We start from the raw sequence: 20,621 nt of genomic DNA, 5'->3' as shown, positions 1-20,621 counted from the left end.
CCCTTTTTTCCCCCAAAAAAACCCCAGTGAAATAATTTTCCCAAAATCACATTTGTTTTCTGAAAAAAATGACTGTTTATTCAGACAAGATGCTTTCCTGCCCACCGTAAAGTAAGATGCTTCTGTTCAGCCAATAGTACAGAGGAATAAACAATGTAGGTAATTCTCAGTTATCCATCCAGATGGCTTAAAGCAATTACAAGAAAAATAATGAAATAAAGGAATAATAAAAGAAATTTTAGAAAAAATAAACTCATTTCCCAAATTTCAGTCTCCGTATCGTTTCTGAATCTACTTTCACATTCTGTGATACCACAGAAGTTTTACAATGTCCTGTGTCTGCAACAAGCTTAATGATGACTCAAGATCCTACATATTCCGTATAAGATACCTGTTTTGTACAAAGGCTGAAATCACAGGAATAACTGAATTTAAGATCCCAGTAGCACTACTACTTCAGCTCTGTATCACTGCCAGGTTACGGCAGGCATTTTATAGCCAAACAGTAATAGACCAATGCAGGCATATTTCAGCCAAGATCCTGGAACAGGAAAACACTGCATGAATACGTCCTACAGCTCTTGAGCCAGCCTTCATTTCCCAACATGCTTTGTATCCGGAAAGCTTACTGTGCATTAAGCCCCTCTACATATTTACTAGAACATATTTATGTAAGAGTGTTTTCTGGAACTTACTTCCATATGAACAAAACCCAATTACGGCGTACCCTCAATCAAGGCTGAACCCTGGCTAAAGTTCTTTAACCCATGCACCATGGACACAGACCACAGGAGGAGCATGTTTCGGCACACTGGCAGGCTGTTTCCGGGGGGCAGACCCAGACCCACGCTTAGAGCGAGCTGGAGACCCTGAAGGAGGACACAAACTGTGGTGGGGAGCTGGGTAAGCCCTCTCTGCCAATACAGTTCATGCATGTAGGCTTGAAATGACACACCGTGAACCTGTTCTAGCATCCCTCTGTATTTTCACGGGGTTTTTTAAACATTCTTTTAATATAGTTTGGTTTTCCTTTTTCAAAAAAGGGAGCTGATGCTGTCTACTAATTATTTAGGTTCCTAAACGCACATTTCACTGAAGTACACTGGATGATAACAAGACAAGTTCTGCCTCTGTCTCTTTAGTGTTTGTAACTGTTTTCTGCAGCAAAGGGCTATGAGGGCAGCAAGACATATGTTTATGTGACAGCTGCATCTTCAAAACCTAAAAGGGCAAATGATTTTTTTTTCCTTTTCTTTTAGAACGACAGCTTGCTGTTTACAGACTACGAACAACAATAAAAACAGCAGAGCTTTTTCATCCATCTGTTTTCACACCCACAATTTTTTCTTTCCTTTACTATTATTATGACTTTGCATTAGTTAAACAGTGTTTGCCTTGTCTGAAGAACCACCTGCCAGCACCAGCGAGACCCGCTGTCCCCAGACGTACCGGTCAGGGCTGCCCTGCAACATGCACAGGTTCCCCAGGCAGCTCAAACCAGGGACAGGCAATTTCAGCTTTCGCTGGTGCACAGACAAGAGAAGCAATTACCAGTCTCCCACTTTGGGCCTCAGTTTGAGCTATAGTTCCCCACGCCTCAGAGCTATACACCGAGGATGCCTGTTGGCAGCCTGCTCCACGCAGCATAGAAACCGTGGTTCCATCCACTGAACATCTTAAGGAATTATTTCTTTGGTCCTCAACAAATTTTGCCCAAGTTCAGGAGAGCTACAGATCATTTGTTTCTTTTTTTATCCCACCGAAGCCAACCGCTTGCTATCTTTAAAATTAATCACACGCATATATCTGCGCAGGGTCAATGGACTCCCCTATAATTTCTACTGTCAGCTTAAGGAAACTGCTAGTTCTCCGAGAGACTAAGCAAAACCTAGTATTGCCTTTCCAATTATCAGCTATTTTTAGTATCTCCATCACTTGGAGGGTGGAGGTTTAACAAAGTGGTTAGGGCTTTTATTATTTACAGTAGAAAATTACTTCAATGATACATAGCTCATCATTGAATACCCCCACCTCTCAACCCCTCAAAGGTGAGGTAGACTGGAGGAGGATTTTATTTACTATCCAGAAAACACTCAGGTCCACATACTCTAGCCCAAGATAGCCAACCAGATGTGGAAACAGGGGCTTACAAAGAGTGAAGTGCTTCCACAGCTGCTTTATTTCTGCCCCGGAAGCTCCACCATGAGGTTAATAAGGAGGAAACATAAGTGAACAAAACTGTACACCCCACATCCTATTGAACATGGAGCTCCTCAAAGCTGTTTAATAGTTCACAGTAGTAATGCAGGCGGCCTTGGTGCCGCTTCATTTTTCAGAACATGACTCCTGCTGAAGTACCTCACTGTTTTTCTCCTGGGCCATCTCCACAGGTATGAATGCCACCTCTCTGCTGGCAGCTCTACCCATACCTCCAAAATGTCCCACAAGAAGAATGTTGTGTACTGTGCGTAGACCTGTCAGCATCTAGAAATCCAGCCTGAAGTCCCCTGAGAACAATGAACTGCCTGATTGTGCATGTACTACAAGTCATTAGAGAGGAAAAAAAATCAATAAGAATCTCTGCAGAGTCTATCATTCCCTCAAAAATAATATTCTCATTGATTCCTGTGGTGCTACTTTTCACAGTTCTGGCCTGAAAACATCACTCACCTGTTGGACCACCCGGCTGCAGGAGCTGCTGGCAGCAGCCCCATCGGCTCCAGCTGCACAACACAGGCTCCTGCCTCCTCTCCCATTTAGAGGAAAAATGGCCAAGAGTTATTGACTGTAACTGTGCCGTTACAGATTTCATTTAAGTCAACATGGTAAAACTCAACTCCAGGAAGGATTTTTAGGAAGCTCTGCTTTCTACACTGCTCAAAAACTCAGGCAGGTTTCACAGCAGCCAAAGAATTCTCCCTATCCGAGTGGGTTGCTGGACCACTAACTAGGGACTGTCACCTACGGTGACCCAGGTAAAGAACTTGGGGACAATAAAACTTGCAACACTTAACTTTGATTATTAAGTCAGTAAAAGGATAAGGGAGGATAAGGAGTAATGTGGTGTTGCCACGCCGGCCTCACCTTTCGGAGGGATAAACACTGCAAGGGCTGGCGTTTTAAAGGGGCTGAGCCTGGGTTGGGAGGGGTTCAGACAAGGAAAACTTCATGCTCTGCCAGGCAGCCATCTGTAGCAGGTGGCACCAGGACAACCAGCAAACATGACAGCATGTGTGCAGATCGTGCCCGCGGAGAACAAAGCCAGTGTCCACTCTTCTTCCCGTATCACTTCTTGTGCTACCTCCATCTAACAATTAAACAGTAACTAATGGTGCTTCTCGCCCCCACAGTTACAGAGCCCGGAGCTTCTGTTTCCTTTTTCTATTTTTTCCTCCCTTACTTCAAACTCTGACACATTTCACTTCAGCATCTGGCTTTCAACAGCCCCTAGGAGGGAAATTCACACAATTCGGAAGCTTTTTATACAACAAAGCTGAAAACTCTTCTGTTTCACACATGTTCCATTTAGACCCCTGTCTAGAAGCAGCACCCCTTCGACCAAACTTCACGCAACTGTCCACAGAAAAGAATTCAGCCAGCAACAGCTATCTCATTCAAACTCAAATAACGAGTACAATGTTGCACAAGAGAAGGCATCAAAGCTCATGATCTGATTTTGCAGCAATTTGCCACACTTGTTTTGCATCCAGCTGTTAATTATGTTCCTTTCACTGTAACAATCACGGCTAATGGTTGCAGAGCAGACGAGAACACCAAATGAGCACAACCCTCCATGTACAAAGGAGCTGAAACAATGCAGAACTCCTGTAACACTTCTACCTCCTCCTAATCAAGCTTTTGGACCAAATACAGAATGTTTCTTCAAATTACACTGTCCCCAGAGCCCTACATTTCCAAAGGAAGATGCTCTGGTTCACTGCACGAAGGTTTCTCATTGCAGGTTCCAGGTGTGGAAACAGGTTTCATCATTCCACAACTGTCAGTGATTAATAAAAGTATAGAATATCCTCATTAAAAAATGAGTGGCAATGTTCTGTTAAGTTTTTCATGTGCAAGGGACCATAAGGCTATAGCGCTAAATTGTTACTGTTTCAGATTTTTTGCAGATGTGCATGATCAAAAATGCCACATTGCAGCCATAATTATCAGTAGGTTTTACGAAGACCAGTCAAAGCTGCTTAGGTTATAGACATGAAGAGAAAACACAGAACTCTCAAATACAAATTATACCTCTAAACAATTCTGGGACTGAAACAAAACTTATTACTTACATCTGCAAAAGACTGAGTGAAAATCAGACCCTAATGTTTGAAATGTGGGGCTGAAGGATTTTATCCAGAAACAAAAACTATCACAGCTACTTCTCTGAAGATCCGTGTTCCACTCTGGGACATTTCCTCTGTTTTTTTTTTTCCCATAGTACTGCACTTTGAGGATATATAGGCATATGCTGTACCAATACAATTTATTAACTCAAGAGGAAATTTCTTGCTCAAATAGAAATTTGTTTTTTCTGGCAGAACACCCCTCATGCTTTCACAAACTGTCTCTCGTTGCACACAGACTCTTTTGATTAATTATGCCTAAAAAATCCTTTACAATCTTGTGTTCCTACTAGAACAGCCCAAGCAAGTCATCCTTTTTTGAGTCCTTATCACCTTGTATGTAGAAAGTGTAACGCAACCTGCCAGCTACAGACATCCAGAAAACGTAGGAACCACGCATTAGCGCTGCCTTAATCCAGAATGCCAAGGGAAGCCTACATTTCCATTCGGTTAATCCATTTATGGCATATTATATTGCACTTCAGCAAATAAAGTTTCTTCTTCCCTGGGGATCCATTCACTAGCAATTAACTATCACACATGGGGGAACTAACTAGACACAGAGAGACATATACATATATATTTCACAATTTCCTTTATAAAGGCAAATCCAAAATTGAATTAATTGAGTAGTGCTGGAAGGAAACTATATCGACTAGAAAGGAAACCAAGGTGAAAAACAGCACAGTATTGAAGAGATTTGTGCTTGTCAGCCACACAGCAGAAACTCTGCAGGAGAATGGCGATAAATGAAGGTAGTAAAACACCAAGATATGTTGTGAACATTCATTGGCATTGTTAGGCTGTTCAATGAGGTACGGTCCTCTGTGATGTGCGCCTGTGTTTTGGGTATAAAAGACACTGTCCTAAGTGGGGACCAAAGCCTACACCATTCACCTTTGATTTTTCTAATTTTGCCCTTTCAGAGGTGATGTGTTATAAAATTTATCTCTGTTAAAGTCAGATTCATGAAAGCACTGGCAACTGTGCAAATAACACACTCGGCTACCCAACTTCTCGACACCATGTTAATGCTCTACGACTCTTCACGAGGCCAGAGTGTCAAACTGTACCATGTTAGGTGATAACAAAAAACAGTTGGGGGAGTCAAAGGGGAGGAAGGTGAATGACTGCTTAGACTGGACCTGGCCTGTACACTACTAGCTGAACTGACCTGAAACAGGAGAGTTAAAAGAGAAGGTCATAAACTACCCTAGCTGGAACAGAAACATAGAAGAGGCAGAAGAGGCCTTTCTTTTTACTATGACGGCATCTGTTGGGCCATTATGTGTGCATCATTTGAGTCTGAGAACAGGGCAGACTATGTTGCCTCTGTTGTCGTCATTTTAAACTTAGTATCAGAGAGTAAGTGTATGGAAAAATATAGTCCAGGTTATTCAAAAGGAGTAAGACAGACATGCACATAGTCATCCCTGCAGCTCGATTTACCCAAGCTGAAACTTGCAGTCTTAAGTGCTACATTATGATGTGACCAAATGTAAGCTACGAGGTAATCCAAATTAGCAGCTTTTGGGTATTTCTCATCTCACACTGTCTCCTCCAAAGTTACAAGCACCGTGAACTGGAGACTATCAGGATATTGCTGCTACGTCTTTTAAAAGCACAATAGCCCCTTCCCTGACGTCTACGCATATGCAAAGAAACAAAAAAAACCACCACAAAAAACAAAAAAAAAACCCAAATTCTAAGCAATTAATTTTGTAAATCACATGTCAATCTGTGCCTCTACATAGTCTAGCTCCCTAACAGGCTTCTCATCACATGTAGGCATCAGAGAGAGACTTGAGAGAAGGACAAGTAGCAGCATGTTCAATTTTCATTAAATTTCTGTAAGAGGGTAATAATAAGGAGAAGTTGAACTGGCATCCAACAGAGAAGGAAGGAGAAAGATGAGGAGGGTAGACAGAGGTGGTCATATGCACAGATCTAACTTCAGTTTTCTCTGCACTTACTCCATTTGCCTTGCTAAGGGCCTGGAAGTATATGCTGTAGCTTTTCAGGGGAGAAAGCGGAGCATTCCAGTAGCCGTTGTAGGTTTTGTTGTCACCCACTGTGAATGGCTGTGTGACAGGCAGGTTGATGGGTTTCAGCTCAGCGGCAAAGTAGTGTGGTGAGTCAAGACTGGAAGCATTCTTGTAGCTCACTGGGACAGAGAAGCATTCAATGATGTCCGCAGCTCTCCGTGCTTTCTGCAGCTTCTCCTCCTTGACAACAAGTTGATAGACACTAAGAGGGAGAGAGGAAGGTAAGATTAGAGCCTCAAGAGTCTTAAATATCATGAATGTTTCCAACAATAAAAGGAAGACGCAAAGTAAGAAAACACTGCTCGGGCATCACAGCACACACAGCTCTTGGCAGACCAGTAACAGTGGCCACTGAATGTTACTATGCGGGCAAGATGCTGATCACTTGCTCTGTTGATTTAGTTAATCAAGGTACACCTTGGTGAAAGTCAGAATAGATTTCAACCATGTCACACTTTGGGAAAAAGATCAATTAATAAATATCCAGTCTACAATGAATTATCACTGTACTGAATATTACAAAGTAGATGCTTTCTTCTTCAGCCACAAAGGTCAAACACAAATTGCTTGTTCGGGCCAAATGGCGATCGCAGGAGAGGCGGGCATCAGTGGGTGGCAGTGGTGCTAGATCTCTTTTGCAACAGTTTCAGGAATCTGTTTATATCAAAGATCTAAAAAATCAGTTTAGATCAAAAAGTGTCTCATATCTTTTAAGAACATAACTTTTCTTTGGCCCTCTCTCACATCTGTTTTCGGGATATATGCTGGGATGTAGAGTTCTCTAACTCCTGATGGTAAGTCTTCTCCTACATTCCATCACTGAAAGGCTGGCTTAGGTACTGAGCAGGTGGCTTCATAGCTCTTCCCAATTCGCATTTGTTTCAGGAAAGAACAACAACTCTTCACATTCTTTCCAGCTCTATAAAATGTTAATCCTTTTCGATTCCTGCTAAGCTTTTAGCCTCTATGATACGTAATAGCAATCTTGTTATTCCTAGCTTACTATTTCAGGCTCAAGGAGGTTGCACTCTGCTTTTTCACTTTCTCCTCAGACAGTTAACAAAGCCCTTAAGTCCAATGCTGCTACAGCTGAGGCAGGTTTACTCTCTGCTTAACACCACTCACCCGTTCGACAAAGAAAGATACCGCTGCAGTCATTTTACTTTTTGTCAGGACGTTCACACGTGCTGCCCTTGCCTGTCTGCGCCAGCCCGGTCCTTTGTTTCCTCAGACGGGGAGATCGATTCAGAGATTGGAAACAGCCAGCAGCGTATCATTCTCCCGGCTTTCACCAGCTCATTGTTGCAGAAAGATTAGTCTGAAAAATTTCTAGCATAGCACTGGCTCATCAATGTGTCTGTGGGAAGCCAAGTTCTGGTACCTTCAACAAGCAGGGACGAAACAGAACCGAGCTCATGCTTTTGAATTAACCGTTACTTCGGGTCCGCGGGTATCTGGCACACTCCCTGCTAACAATGAGGCGGTCAGCGAATCACTTGGAAATCATTTGGCTCCCACTGCCAGACACAAAAACAACTAATCTTTACAAGTACAACCAATTTATGAATTACTCAGTACTGAAATTGTCTCTACCAGGCTGCTACTGGCGTTCGCTAACGCAGCAGGAGCACACACCAGACGTATGGACTGCAGCTTTTAATGATGTCCCATCAGCATTTTGGAAGGCTTTCCTCAAAGCTGCAGTTCATTGGAGGCTTTAATGAAATATTTTAGACCTTCTCTGATATTTATTTTATGATTTTTAAAATGATAAACAGGTTTCCCAGCAACCCTTTAAGTATTATCATTGTGGATGTAGTGGGAACCATAAGCAAAAGCCTGTTTAACCTAAACCCTCTCCTCGGGTTAGCAACAGAAACTTTTAGCTTGCCATTTTGGACACTGTTTACTAACAGACTATCTGCAGATTCTTGTTCTGACCCTTCTCTCTGGCAATAATAACCTACACTACTTGGAAAGTTTGTCATCTTGTTCACCAGCAACATGCAAAATTGTAGGTAACATTTTTATGGGCATTTGCCACATGCCTTTCTAACCTAAAAATACTTGGTTTCTACTTTACCCAATCCCAAATGCATATAAATATACATTAATCTCCTTCCAGCCTACACCAAGGCCACGGGTTCCCTCTTCCTCTCTCCCTAGCCCCACAGCATCCCAAGGGTGACTCTCATTCTGCTGGTTATTCCCCCAGCAAGCAACGAGCCCATACACTTAGCAGTCTTTGGAGAAGGGGAAGCTCCCAGGGACACAAAATGCCAGACAACTAAACTCCTTCCTGAATCATTAGAGAACTTATTTACCTTTGAAGACATTCTCAGTTTCTCCCTTGATGATTCCAATACGTGCTCCACCAGCACAGGCACTATTTTTTTATCATGAGCAAGAGTTTTGATACATTTAGAACCTAATCACAGATACTATTTTGCCTGTATTCTTTCACATTTTTACCTTCCTACTTAGCCATTAACACACTTCTTCCTTTCAGGGGGAGAAGTCACTATTTTAACGACCTGAAATTTTACATTTAATTTTCATTCTTTTGGAATAAATTGAGGTGTCTCTGGGAGCACAAAGACACATTCATGAGCATTCAACTGAGATGCAATAGACGACCCATTTGCGTTCAAGTTAATATCTCGTGAATCTCCTGCTCAAATACTGTTTCATTTTCTATGAAACAAGCACATGAGCTAGCCCTGCTGTCATCATTCTTTCTAAAACACCTATGTTGGTGAATCTCTGGATGAGTGACTGATGGCTTTCTTGGCATTTTTTTCCTTTATGCCCCAGCTCACACCAGCTGACACAACACATTCATCCCTATGTGCTTTACCTGCTGGACTTGGTGACCACCATCCTTCAGCCTCATTCTTTTCCCTGAGTCTCGGTTACTCGGTAGTGGTTGAGCGGCCACTCTCAAAGGAGGTGGTCAAGTAGCCAAAAGCACAGCTGATTTCAAAGATTACTCTGGGCTGAAGATTATCAACTCTGAGAAACTGTTTCCTTACCAAATGATTACTCTGGGTCTTGCTTTCTGATATTTTGATCCCAGCCTCTTGATCTGCCTGGACCCTCCAGAAGTGCAGAATTCACAGTTCGCCCCGAGCTAGTACACAGGCGGGTACAGTCTCATTTTCTTTTTTCTTCTTTTCTGCCATATCTTTGTTTTTCAGGCTATGCTCTTTTCGTCATGTTTTGTTTTTACCTAGGAACAGAATTTTCCTGACTGCCTTTAGGGCATTTTCAGAGATCAACATCTCCGCATTAACAAATGAAGGGCTGCAAGGCATATCAAGTGCTTCCATAGCAGCTGCCATCAACATTGAGATGCTCTCGAATCTGTTTGCCTTTTCATCGGAGCAAAAAGCCAGTGATCCCACATACAAATGAAATTCCTGTGGGAAGCAAGCATGCAATTACCCACCCTAAAGTTTGGCCAAAGCATCTGCATTACTACAGCAATTCTCAAAAGAATAAGAGTAATTCATCTCTGCTCAGAAGATGACAACTTTCCATGAGACGTTATGACCCCCAAGACTGCGGTCGGGCACCAACTCAAAATAAAATCAGGGAGCAGGATCTGCCCTTTTGGCCTGCAAAAGCACTTCAGCTGCAATCCCATCCCTGCTTCGGCGCTGAGCAGGGGCAACCATTTGCAGCTTGTTGTGACTGACAATTTTGTAATACACAGCAGCGTGATTACTACCAAGGGAAAGGAGGAACAGTCTTCCAAAAGAGCAATGCTAAAGGGAAGGAAAAAAAAAAGTGGGCAATGGAAATAAAGAGGAGATACCCAAACTATTCTAATATCTCCTATTCTGGCTACCAGGTAGGCAGCAGCATGGATCTCCTGGGGCTCTCCCCATCTCAAGCTTCAAAGCTCCTGCTTCCAGCCAGACAGTATCAGCTAACACTGCTTTCATAACAGGAATCAATACATCAGCTGAAAATGCCCAGCTGGATAAAACAAAGTTTCAGTGTCGTACATTGAAATCACATTATAAGAGACAACGAAAACAGAGCATTAAAACTCCCAACACTATATAACAACTTCAGTACCAATAAACTGAAAGATGATACAGTAAAACTACCTACTACATTTCAATTTTTAATATTCAGCCACACTGGCAAACACTGCAATCAAATCCACACACGTGCATGCTGCAGGGTGACAGAAGCAGAGGTCTTGTGTTCCTAGCGCTATGCTACTCCACCTCACCGCAGCCAAGTAACCCTGCTGGCCCCAGAAACGCCATGGAAGGACTGGTTTCCAAACTCCCATGAGATGTTTCCAAACATCCAGAGAGCTCTCCAGGGATTCTCAAATGTGGGCCACGAACCAAATGCCCAGCTTCCTGGGAGGCTGGGGACCTTATTACCCTGCTGTGCAGCTACGCGCTTTTATTAGAAAAGGAGGCCAAAACTGGGTTCTTTGAGAAATTTCACAGGTCTTAGAGGGATAAATCCACATTACTTTAATAGAAGCTTTTTCAAGTTTTGGACAGCTCCATTCTAAATCGCTGATAAAAGCGCCAGCCATAATGGTCGCCATAGCACAAATGCTGTCTGCAGAGGAAGAAAATGTGCTCTTATCATCATCTACAAGGCAATCTTTTAAATGATGAGTTCTCCGTTCGGTGTGGAAGCACAAGTGCGGATATCAACATCCCAAATCACAGCCCGCTTCTGTGCAACTGAGATCTCTCTGAGCGCCGTTAGACTTCTCCTTCCCCTGCTCTTGATTTCTTTTCGTGCTGCTTGCAGCACAATTTGAGGGCGGACTGAGGAAGCACTTGTCCACAAATATAGCCATGCATTGAGACCAGACTCAAGCTCTGGATGTAGGATGTGTATGAATGTGGAGAGGAAAAGCTGAGTCAGAGCTTTCCATACAGCATTCAACACCTGGGCAGTGCGCTTTGGTATCTTGACAGGGTACTTATCAATAAGGGGAAATCTTCACTATACCCCTGATAATGGTAGGGTATGAAATGGAATATAATTTCTTTGTAACCTTACAGTGATCCCCTCACCTGGCTTATTAAAGCTTAAGAGAAACAATGCTTCTGCATCTTAGGACTCCCTCTGGACCAATTTTGGTACTAAATTTTCTTAAATGTAGCATATAAAGATTTAATATATTTTCATTTAATTTTAATATTTAAAACATAAATATATTATCAGCCATATATTATTTCCAGTAATGTTTTCTCCTGGGGAAAATAAGTGGCAATTAGTACAGCTTGATCTTACAGTGTATTTTTTAGCAGACTATTGAGAGCAAGTTTTGTAGTTCACCCTACAGAGACTGGGAACTTCTCATTTCAGATCAAATGAACATGTTACCTTTGAATAACTGTTGGATATGTTACAGGAAACAAGATAGTACCAAAGGGTAGTAGTTTCCTTATTAACAGTTACCTTAATTCAAAGAACAAAGGACCAAAAGGTCAAATGAAGTAAGGATGGAAGACTGGCATCTTCCAATAGCTGTGTCATCTCAAACCAAAGGCATGTGGGATGTAGCAGCCGACACAGAGTTGGGTACTGAATTTCTCCATTGTTGCACTATTCTATGGAATTAACAGATTCAGCACTTCAGAAAAGGCTACCCAAACCCATGAAAATCAAACCCAAATACTATCTGAGCAGTCCACAAGAGTTAATGCTGCGCAGAGGTGAACAAAAGGTATCGCATGCATACGAACTGGGTCAAAGGTACAATAATTAGAGGCACCAACAACTAATCTGGCTTCTTTTCTCTTATTCACAATGCAAACGTTTTTAAGAAGCGTGCTCTTAGGACGATGAGAGCATTGACAGCATAGCAGTTCGTACCCTCAGGAAGCAAGGGAAATGTTCACTGGAAATACACTCTCAGACCAGTTTCCCTGGATGATATTTGAACATGGCAGTCCTGATACCAGCCAGCCATCTTTTATTTTTATTTATTTTTTTTTAAAGAGCACATTTTTTAAGTTCAGTCACAGAATCCAAGCCACAGATACTTAATGCTAGCCTTTTTATCATCTGGTTTTCCATTTAACTTATGATCCCATTAAATTTGGTTGAGCCAATTACTATATACCCATAAAGGTTCATTGCCTTTATGCTGACAGCATGGAGCCATCTCCCAGGATACTGGAATGGGAGAGGGTTTGATGTGTTTCCTGACACCCACATTTAGAATTCAGATTAGCTACCGAACATGCACATGATTTTTTATGGCCAAGTTGATTTCAGTAATGCAAACTGAGACAGAAAAGTAGCATCAACTTCTTAATTTTCTCCTTCTTAAATGTATCTAAACAGAAGTCTAAATTCTGCCACATACAGCAAGAAAGAAAATAATGGCAAAATTGAGGAAATATAATAGGGGTGGGATGTTAGAAATATCCTATAAAAATCTATCAGTACTCTACACAGCTTACTTTAAAAAACTGTGAAATTAAACAGTAAAGGAGATCCTTCTCACAGGGTGCCTGCAGCCCTCCCATGAACTTGCATAGAAGGGATTCTGTAAAACATTCAGCCCAAGCGCCCTAAACTAAAAAATACTTATATAACACAAATTCTACTAAAATTTACAAGAACTAAATGGATAACTGCCATCAGGTCTGAGACTCGGCTGCCCTGAGCGTACATTGCATCTACAGCACTGCTTTCCTATGGCTCGAATGGTGGCTGCTTCCTCCCCAGGCTCCTCCTGCAATCAAATGTTTGGGCATTCAGAATTGACTCTGCAGACAGTTTCCAAGTTCTTAAAGTTTTCTGGGTTCAAACAAGTGGCATTACGCTCCTGAGAACCGAGTCACCTACTCGACATGTTCTAAAACGTCACCCTTAATATCTTCAATAGCACCTTTCATCAGAAGCTCTGAAACTCATCTACGAAACATAATGAATTGAGTTTCACAGCCACCCAGGGTGTAGATACAGGACACAGCGCACTCTTCTGCAATTTTCTCTCTGTTTAAGAACTGATTTGAAACCCATTAAAAATAATTAAAGATTGCTACTATTCCCATTAGGCTTTGGAACAGCGTCATGAAGAATACAATACGCTGAATTTAAAGTTCGCTTTCAATAAACATTTTTATCCAGAAAATAGGAAAAAAAGAGATTGTTCTGTGATGTCCTCTTCTGGAGTATGCTTGGCTATTCAAAAAATTCAAAAACTAGCCCATTATGAATATCAGGCTGCACTGTCATCAATATGATCATTAAAAGAAATCAGCTTGTTCGCATCTGCAAGACATTCACAAAAATAAAGCTTGTAATAGTGATGCTACTCAAGGAAATAGTCTCTCGTATTGCAAAGTTATTCCACCAGATCCTTCCCTTCGAAGTTATTTTTGTGTGTTCTTTTAATACTTACTTAAATTAAACCACTCTTCTACTACATTCACTGAAGTTGAAGAATACCAACAAAATATCCAAATTCAGCCAAATTTGTAAAAATGGCCTAGAAGGAAGCAATGGTTATAACTGCCATTGCTATGAAAAAAACTTGCTGAGATAGAGTCAATAATAACACAATCCATTTAATCAAGAAGGCTGAGAAGAGAGTCTCTTCACATTTTCTTCAGCTCTCCTATTGAGTTCAGTAGTCTCAATTTAGTACCAGGCATTTTGTACCCTGAAATTCATGAAACAAAGGGTAGTGATTTCACACTTGGATAACACTATTTGGAGGCAGAGTTTTCACACAGGCATTCTTCTATCGCTAAAATTTCAAGCTTTGTTAAATTTCTACACTGAATGAAACGGGCTCTAGAAAAAGTAAGAAAGTTTAAAGGCTGCATGCTCCCTGCATAGAAAAGAGAAATGGTCCCATCTTCTCCCCAGTCACAGAATCACAGCATGGCAGGGGTTGGAAGGGACCTTTGTGGGTCACCCGGTCCAACCCCCTGCCGAAGCAGGGTCACCCAGAGCAGGCTGCACAGGACCTTGTCCAGGCGGGGCTTGAATATCTGCAGAGAAGGAGACTCCACAACCTCCCTGGGTAGCCTGTGCCAGGGCTCCGTCACCCTCAGAGGGAAGAAGTTCTTCCTCATGCTCAGGTGGAACTTCCTCTGCTTCAGTTTGTGCCCATTGCCCCTTGTCCTGTCGCTGGGCACCACTGGAAAGAGTCTGGCCCCATGCTCCTGACACCTGCCCTTAAGATATTTATAAGCATTTATAAGGTGCCCTCTCAGCCTTCTCTTCTCCAGGCTGAACAAGCCCAGCTCCCTCAGCCTTTCCTCCTAGGACAGACAGTGCCAGGTACTGTGATGAGCTACCTGTGGGACAGGCCGTGGTGTCTATTTAAGGCATTGTGCACTGTATCAAGCTTTAAAAAAAAAAAAAAAAACAAAACCAACAAAAAGCAAAACCAAGGAAAACCAAACAAAATATTTGTATTCGTAGAAAAGCATCCTGCCAGCATCACTGTATCAAATGCCATCCTTGGACAGAATACTTTGTCTAAAATTTTTTGCAGTTGTACTGCAGCATCACATATCTGACTAAAAAAGGAAATGTCTATTAGAAAGCAGTAGGGGTTTTTTGGTTTGGTTTGTTGTTGTTGGCTGGGTTCTGTTTTGGGTTTGGGGGGGGGGGGGGTGGTTGTTTGGTTTTTGTTGTTTTTTTTCTTGTAAAGTGATAATGTAATGTCAAATGTAACATCACATACCCTGAGACCAGACTTTTACCCTGACAGACCCCTGAGGTACCACACATAATTACCCCCCCGCTGCAGACGTATAAACGGCATGCAGAAAGCGCAACGAGTGACTTGCCTGGTGTCACACAGCATCAGCTGTACGTTCTTGTCCAACATTCCCACTCCCACCCACCAGCCAGTATGTCCCCTCTAACGCAGCCCGGAGTTTCCAGCCTGAACACAAGCTAATCCTACAAAGTCTTTCGAAATGGCAAAACCAAAAAAATGCTGCTTTGGGGCATCCCTTCAGATGTGACGTGCAGAGATGGGGGAGGAGCAGACGGTGTTCTGGAGACCCCGTCTTTCTTAAAACTGCCCCCCCCAAAGACACAACAGCTCGTCAGACCTCCGCACACACCAGGAACAACACGGTGCCAGCAGGCAGGTGTAATGCTGGTTTAAATAAACTGCTGTGTGCACACGTGCGCGCCTACACACCTGTGCGTGCACATACGTGTGGATCTATACATAAATATATATATTAAAATCAGTGCTTCCACTCTCCATTACTCTCCTATGGGAGACTAATGATCATGTCTTCCCAAGGAAGGACTGGTATTGAAAGAAATCGAAAAATTCAATCATTCCCCTACAGTTCTGAGCAACTCTAATCCTTTCTGCAGTGTCTGTGCCCAGCAAACAAACGTGGTACCACGCACAAAACGCAAGGAGTTGTCAAATAGACAACTGTATTGACAGTCAGTATTTAGTGACCAAAAAGAAGGATTTGTGTGCTTAGACGCCCATTTTTTTCCCAGCTGTATCATTTGATCTAACAAAAGATACTATCCATACTCACAACATTGGCTCTCTTCTAGCCCCAGACCACCAGAACACTGCTACTGCATTTATTTACTTGTATTATATATGCATCATTCTTTTAAATGTTTTAAATACTCTCTGTTTAATCTTCTTAGAAATAAAAAATTAAAAACAAAAGAAAAAAAAAAAAGAACCAGAGGGCATTTCAAAGCTCTGTGTTCCATTATCTCAACCATCTTCATAAGCCTGACCTGCCTTGCAACACAGATTAGACATAATAGCTGCCGGTCCCCAGTGGAACAGGCCCAGTCCCTATCTCGCCAGTTCAATGTTATTTTGTGCCGGCAGATTAAAGATAATGAGTGCCGACAGATACGGCTTTCACTGCAACAGGAGCTAATGTCAGTGGCTTTGGAGGTGTTTTTTCCCTCCTGAGCCACCTGCCATCTGTTTGATCTACAAAAAAACCAACCCTTTTTTTTGTTAATGTCGCTTGGCATTAAACAGGCATCGCTGGCTGGGGTCTTGTCATCATCCTCGGTGTTCACTGCTTTAAGACCAGAAGGGAGCTTCAAGGACAAGAAGAGCCGACGTGGATCTTGAGCAAGCTGCAGAAGGAGAGACCATGGCACACCCTTACGGGTCTGCCCAGCACCTTCTGCCACGTCCAGCATAAAAGCGGTGGCTTGGACGAGGGGATGGGTGTATTTACATATATTCTCAGTCAGAATCAATTTGGGTATCTCCAATGGCTTCCATGAAATTAGGTCCATTTGGACACAGAAATAATCCAGTTTGGATTTCAAAGCTTTCTCTCCTGTTTCCACAACCATAGCTACTAAACTGTGGAGGGAAAACCCACACATAAGGATCAGATGCCTTTTTTAAGAGAGAACACTAGAAAGACATTTTTCTTAGGTTTCTGTGTGTTTGGCTTTTTTAAACTAAAAGGCTAAGAAAAACAGAAGACAAAGTGCTCTGTCTCTAACCTCAAGAGAAACTTCATTACTAGACAAGGCCACATGGCCAGATAACAGTCTACTTGCAGTTACATCACCAACATACAATAGATAAGATGACCTCTCCTGGGTAGGGATAATGTAGATTTTGAGCACCTGAAGCTGCAGGAGTGTCAGCCAGATTCTTTCCACCTTTTCTGGACATCTGTGCTTTTCAGCAAGTGCAAAGCGATCACGCTTCTGACACCAGGAAGAGTCTTCAGTGGTACCTTTACTGCAACATCTCCTGCCCCAGGACCAAGAAAACTGAGGATGGAGAAAGGAAAGAAGGAAAGTCCCAAGGGCAAGAACTTCTCTTCACCAAGGCACAGCTGGTCTGTAATCATCTGCAAACACCTCTTACCTCCATCACAGCGAGAGCAGGGCAGATTTCAACATCAGGAGGTTACATCTGATAATGCTGTACTTCAACTCCCTTCAAATCTAAGCATATTTTTGCTGCAAAAAGAAAGCATCGAATGCAGGGTGTGCCCTTTGGCAGCAAAAGCCCTCCACCTGCATCAGCATCACCTCCTGCAGCTACTTTGGGACCTGTCGAGTTGGGTGCCGAGAGTAGGCAGCATTGCCTCCCCTTCTGTTCCGCTGTTTGACATTTCCAGCAGAAATATTGCGCGCTCTGCCTCTCTCCTCGCCTTCCTCTTTTGCACCAGGACTACTTTTAATTAAACCAGTCCTCTTTCCCCTTCCTTTTGCACAGTAAGCAAATCCCTCGCCATCTCCTAGCTCTCCCTTTTGCCTCGGAGAAGCGCTGTGCAAGGAGAACTGAAATTACAGAGAAGCAGAAGAGCATCATGGCTGCAGAGGTTTCTTCTTCTGAATTGTCTGGTTGCATTTATGATAATCCCTTCATTCCATCTGCAGTCCACACACTGGTGCAGCACCCCCCTTTTCTAGTTCCAAGAAATTATGCATTCATTATGGAGGAAATTAACACCTCAAAGCAAACTATAATTAGGAATTCTTCAATTCGGTTTATGCTTTTTCAATTAGGCCCTCTATAATTTTAATCACGGGAGCATTAACATGTTTCCGGAATTTATATACCTGTAGTATAATTAAATCCTGAAATGCCTTAGTCTGCAACAGCAACGCAGAGCTTACTCATCTTTCCCTTTTATCGCGTTTTTGTGTCATTACAGATGCATCGAGGGGCACCTGCTAGCGTAAACACTCCCTGCCACATGCAGCGGAAAAGAGCCCGCTTGCCCCCTGAACTCCTCATCCTCACTCCTGGCGGAGGGGTTGACGAGTAGAGAAAGCTGCCGCACAACTTCTCAGGGGCGGACATTTGCAAGGGACTTGTGCCCAGACTCATCCCATCTCTAAGTACCTTAAGGAGCTGCTTCGATTCGGTAAATCATCCTCTGCGGTCCACAAAAGGAGCGAAGCTCCTCTCTGCGGGCTGCTCAGACCCTGAGGAGCTGCAGTCAGGCTCAGCTCACCCCATCAAAGGGTCGGACCCAAGGGCTCTCACAGGCAAAAGGAGCCTGGGCAGCACGCCTCAAGAAATTCCGAGTTTCTGAGTTTTAAAAACTTTAACGCAGTCTGCTATTACCCTTTTATTCTGCGATAACAAGGAAGGGGCACGGTGGCTCTGGGAGCTGTGAAGCAAAGAGATGTCTTGGAAAAAGGAACCTTCAAACTGGCAGCCATGGGTATTTTCTACTGGTTGACAGCTTGATGTGAGAAAATGGCCATCAATTTGTGATTCTCAGCTTAAAGTTCAGACTTCATTAACCTTTTGATTGCTGGAATTTAATCTGACAATTTACGTGGACAGCATAAAAGATTTATTCAAAAACATTCACTCCCTCAAGCTCAGTATCCTCAGACCTTCATAAAACTAAAAAGTGCTAGCAAAATCTTCACTGCAGGGCTAATAGAATGCTGCTTGACACAAAAAGATTGTCTCTATGTGTAATTTGATTGTTAAAATATTATCATTAAAATATATGCAAATTTTACCGCTTTTCTCTCCCATTTCTGTCTACTGCCAGAGCTCTTTGTGGAACTGTAAGACACAGCAGGTCATCCAGGCTCAGAGAACGGCTTGGCTTCTGATGGCTGATAAATGGGCAAAGGCAGTTTTATGATCTTTTCAGGGACAGTATTCTCAGATGAACAGTATGCTGATCTGGTAAGAAAACGCATTTCCTGTACCAGATGAGATAAGTGATGCAAAATGCCCCTTTATCCTCGCTTTTTAGGGCCAACACCTGACTCTTCAGGGGGAACTGAAAAAACCTTGAAACATCCATTCAACTAATTATGCCATGCTACATAAAAGACTAAATATTCCTTCCCGATACTTATGCTTGTCTTTTGCATCCTGAAGCATCCCTGTATCTCCATTACGCTTCTCTCCTGATACAGCAGGCGAAGTACTTCTGAGATCTAGAATAAGTTCAAGCACCACTGAAGGCACCGTGTATGAGCTAACCCCACCGTCCAACGACCCCAGCTGAAACAGAAGCGTACGCTCAGGCTTGCAATGCTCTGGTCAGCTCACCAGGGTTCAGACACGCTGATGAGGTCAAGCCTGCAAATGCCTACTGTGCAACTCTATTCTGTTCCTTCTTGGTATAATAAACATCATGCAGATCCACATGGCTGCCATTATTCCATGCCTTTCACCCAAACTCTCATTTTCTTACTCTCACATTCACACACACAGAGTTTAAAAAAAAGCAGATCTGCTTTATCTTGAAGAGAAAAGAAACTGCTCATTTACCTTCAAACTCCCACCTAAATTAGAGGCAGAATGCCATGCAGGAGAAACCCAGCTTGAATGATTTCAGAACAATATCCCCGAGGTATATTATAGGAGATGTTAATTAATACAGATAATTAGTTTTATAATATCAGAAGCCTAGATTGATAATCTCATTCCTCATTAAATACTACAAAATTAAAAGATCTAATGTGATGACGGTTTGCACTGTATTCAATCAACCACGTCATGCGATGCACACGTTTGAATACGAGTTTAGAAAAAGCAGGCCAGGAGCTTTATTTTCCAGGTATTTATAACATGCCTATTAAGGCAACTGAACTTCCAGAATTACCAAGGGCACAACAATTTGTTATGCTCCCCATAGCTTTCAACATTAGAACCTTTTTTTATTGTTTCGCTGATCCTTGACTCCAGTCTTTATTTTCAAGCACAAGGTACGCTGCGTGGGAGTTTTAAGAACAAGAAATTGCCACCCTTTCTTGGCATTAATGAATTAATTATCAATGTAAATGCCTGAGGCAAGCTCATGTGATGCCACTAAGCAGTTACAAAGCCGCGAGCTGAACAGCATTGCTCCCTATACAGATATGCAGATCTATACGCCAAAGCCACCATCTGTAAAACAAACAAAAACCCCAGCAAATTCTGCAAGCTTATAGCTTCTTGTCTCATTCCTCCTCCACCACAGAATCAAGGTCATTCGGCTTGCAAACCCTCCTTCATAAGGTTGGAAAACACTACTGTGTCTTAAAAACAAAATCAAAATAAGGATGCTAGTGAGAGGGATAGAGGAAAAGTAAGGTCAGGATGAAGAGATGATGCCTGAAATCATAAGAAAAGCAGGAGTTCTTGTGGAGATTGAAGTTATAGCCTATGGCTCCAGAGATTCTCAGTGTCTTTGTTGCAGACTGAAATGGAAAGCAAGTTTTACCTTTTCAAAGTCTCAGTTCTCCAACATGAAATGGAAGCAATACCACTCCCCTTCAC

The 20,621-nt window shown here is 42.5% G+C and overlaps 1 protein-coding gene across 8 annotated transcripts in view; it reads right to left on the bottom strand.

The window, feature by feature from the left end:
• The window catches only part of PTPRT (protein tyrosine phosphatase receptor type T), a 475,971-nt gene that overhangs the window by 98,086 nt on the left and 357,264 nt on the right, over positions 1–20,621 (bottom strand). For all 8 annotated transcript variants that reach the window (XM_075438296.1, XM_075438300.1, XM_075438302.1 and 5 more), the window contains exon 12: positions 6,320–6,593. In XM_075438296.1, the coding sequence (XP_075294411.1) occupies positions 6,320–6,593 (274 nt within the window). The remainder of the gene's footprint in view (positions 1–6,319; positions 6,594–20,621) is intronic.

The sequence above is a fragment of the Opisthocomus hoazin genome, chromosome 18 (genome assembly GCF_030867145.1).
Source record: "Opisthocomus hoazin isolate bOpiHoa1 chromosome 18, bOpiHoa1.hap1, whole genome shotgun sequence".
Taxonomy (NCBI): domain Eukaryota; kingdom Metazoa; phylum Chordata; class Aves; order Opisthocomiformes; family Opisthocomidae; genus Opisthocomus; species Opisthocomus hoazin.
Note: the sequence above shows the minus strand (reverse complement) of the source record. Positions and strands in the feature narration are given on the sequence as shown.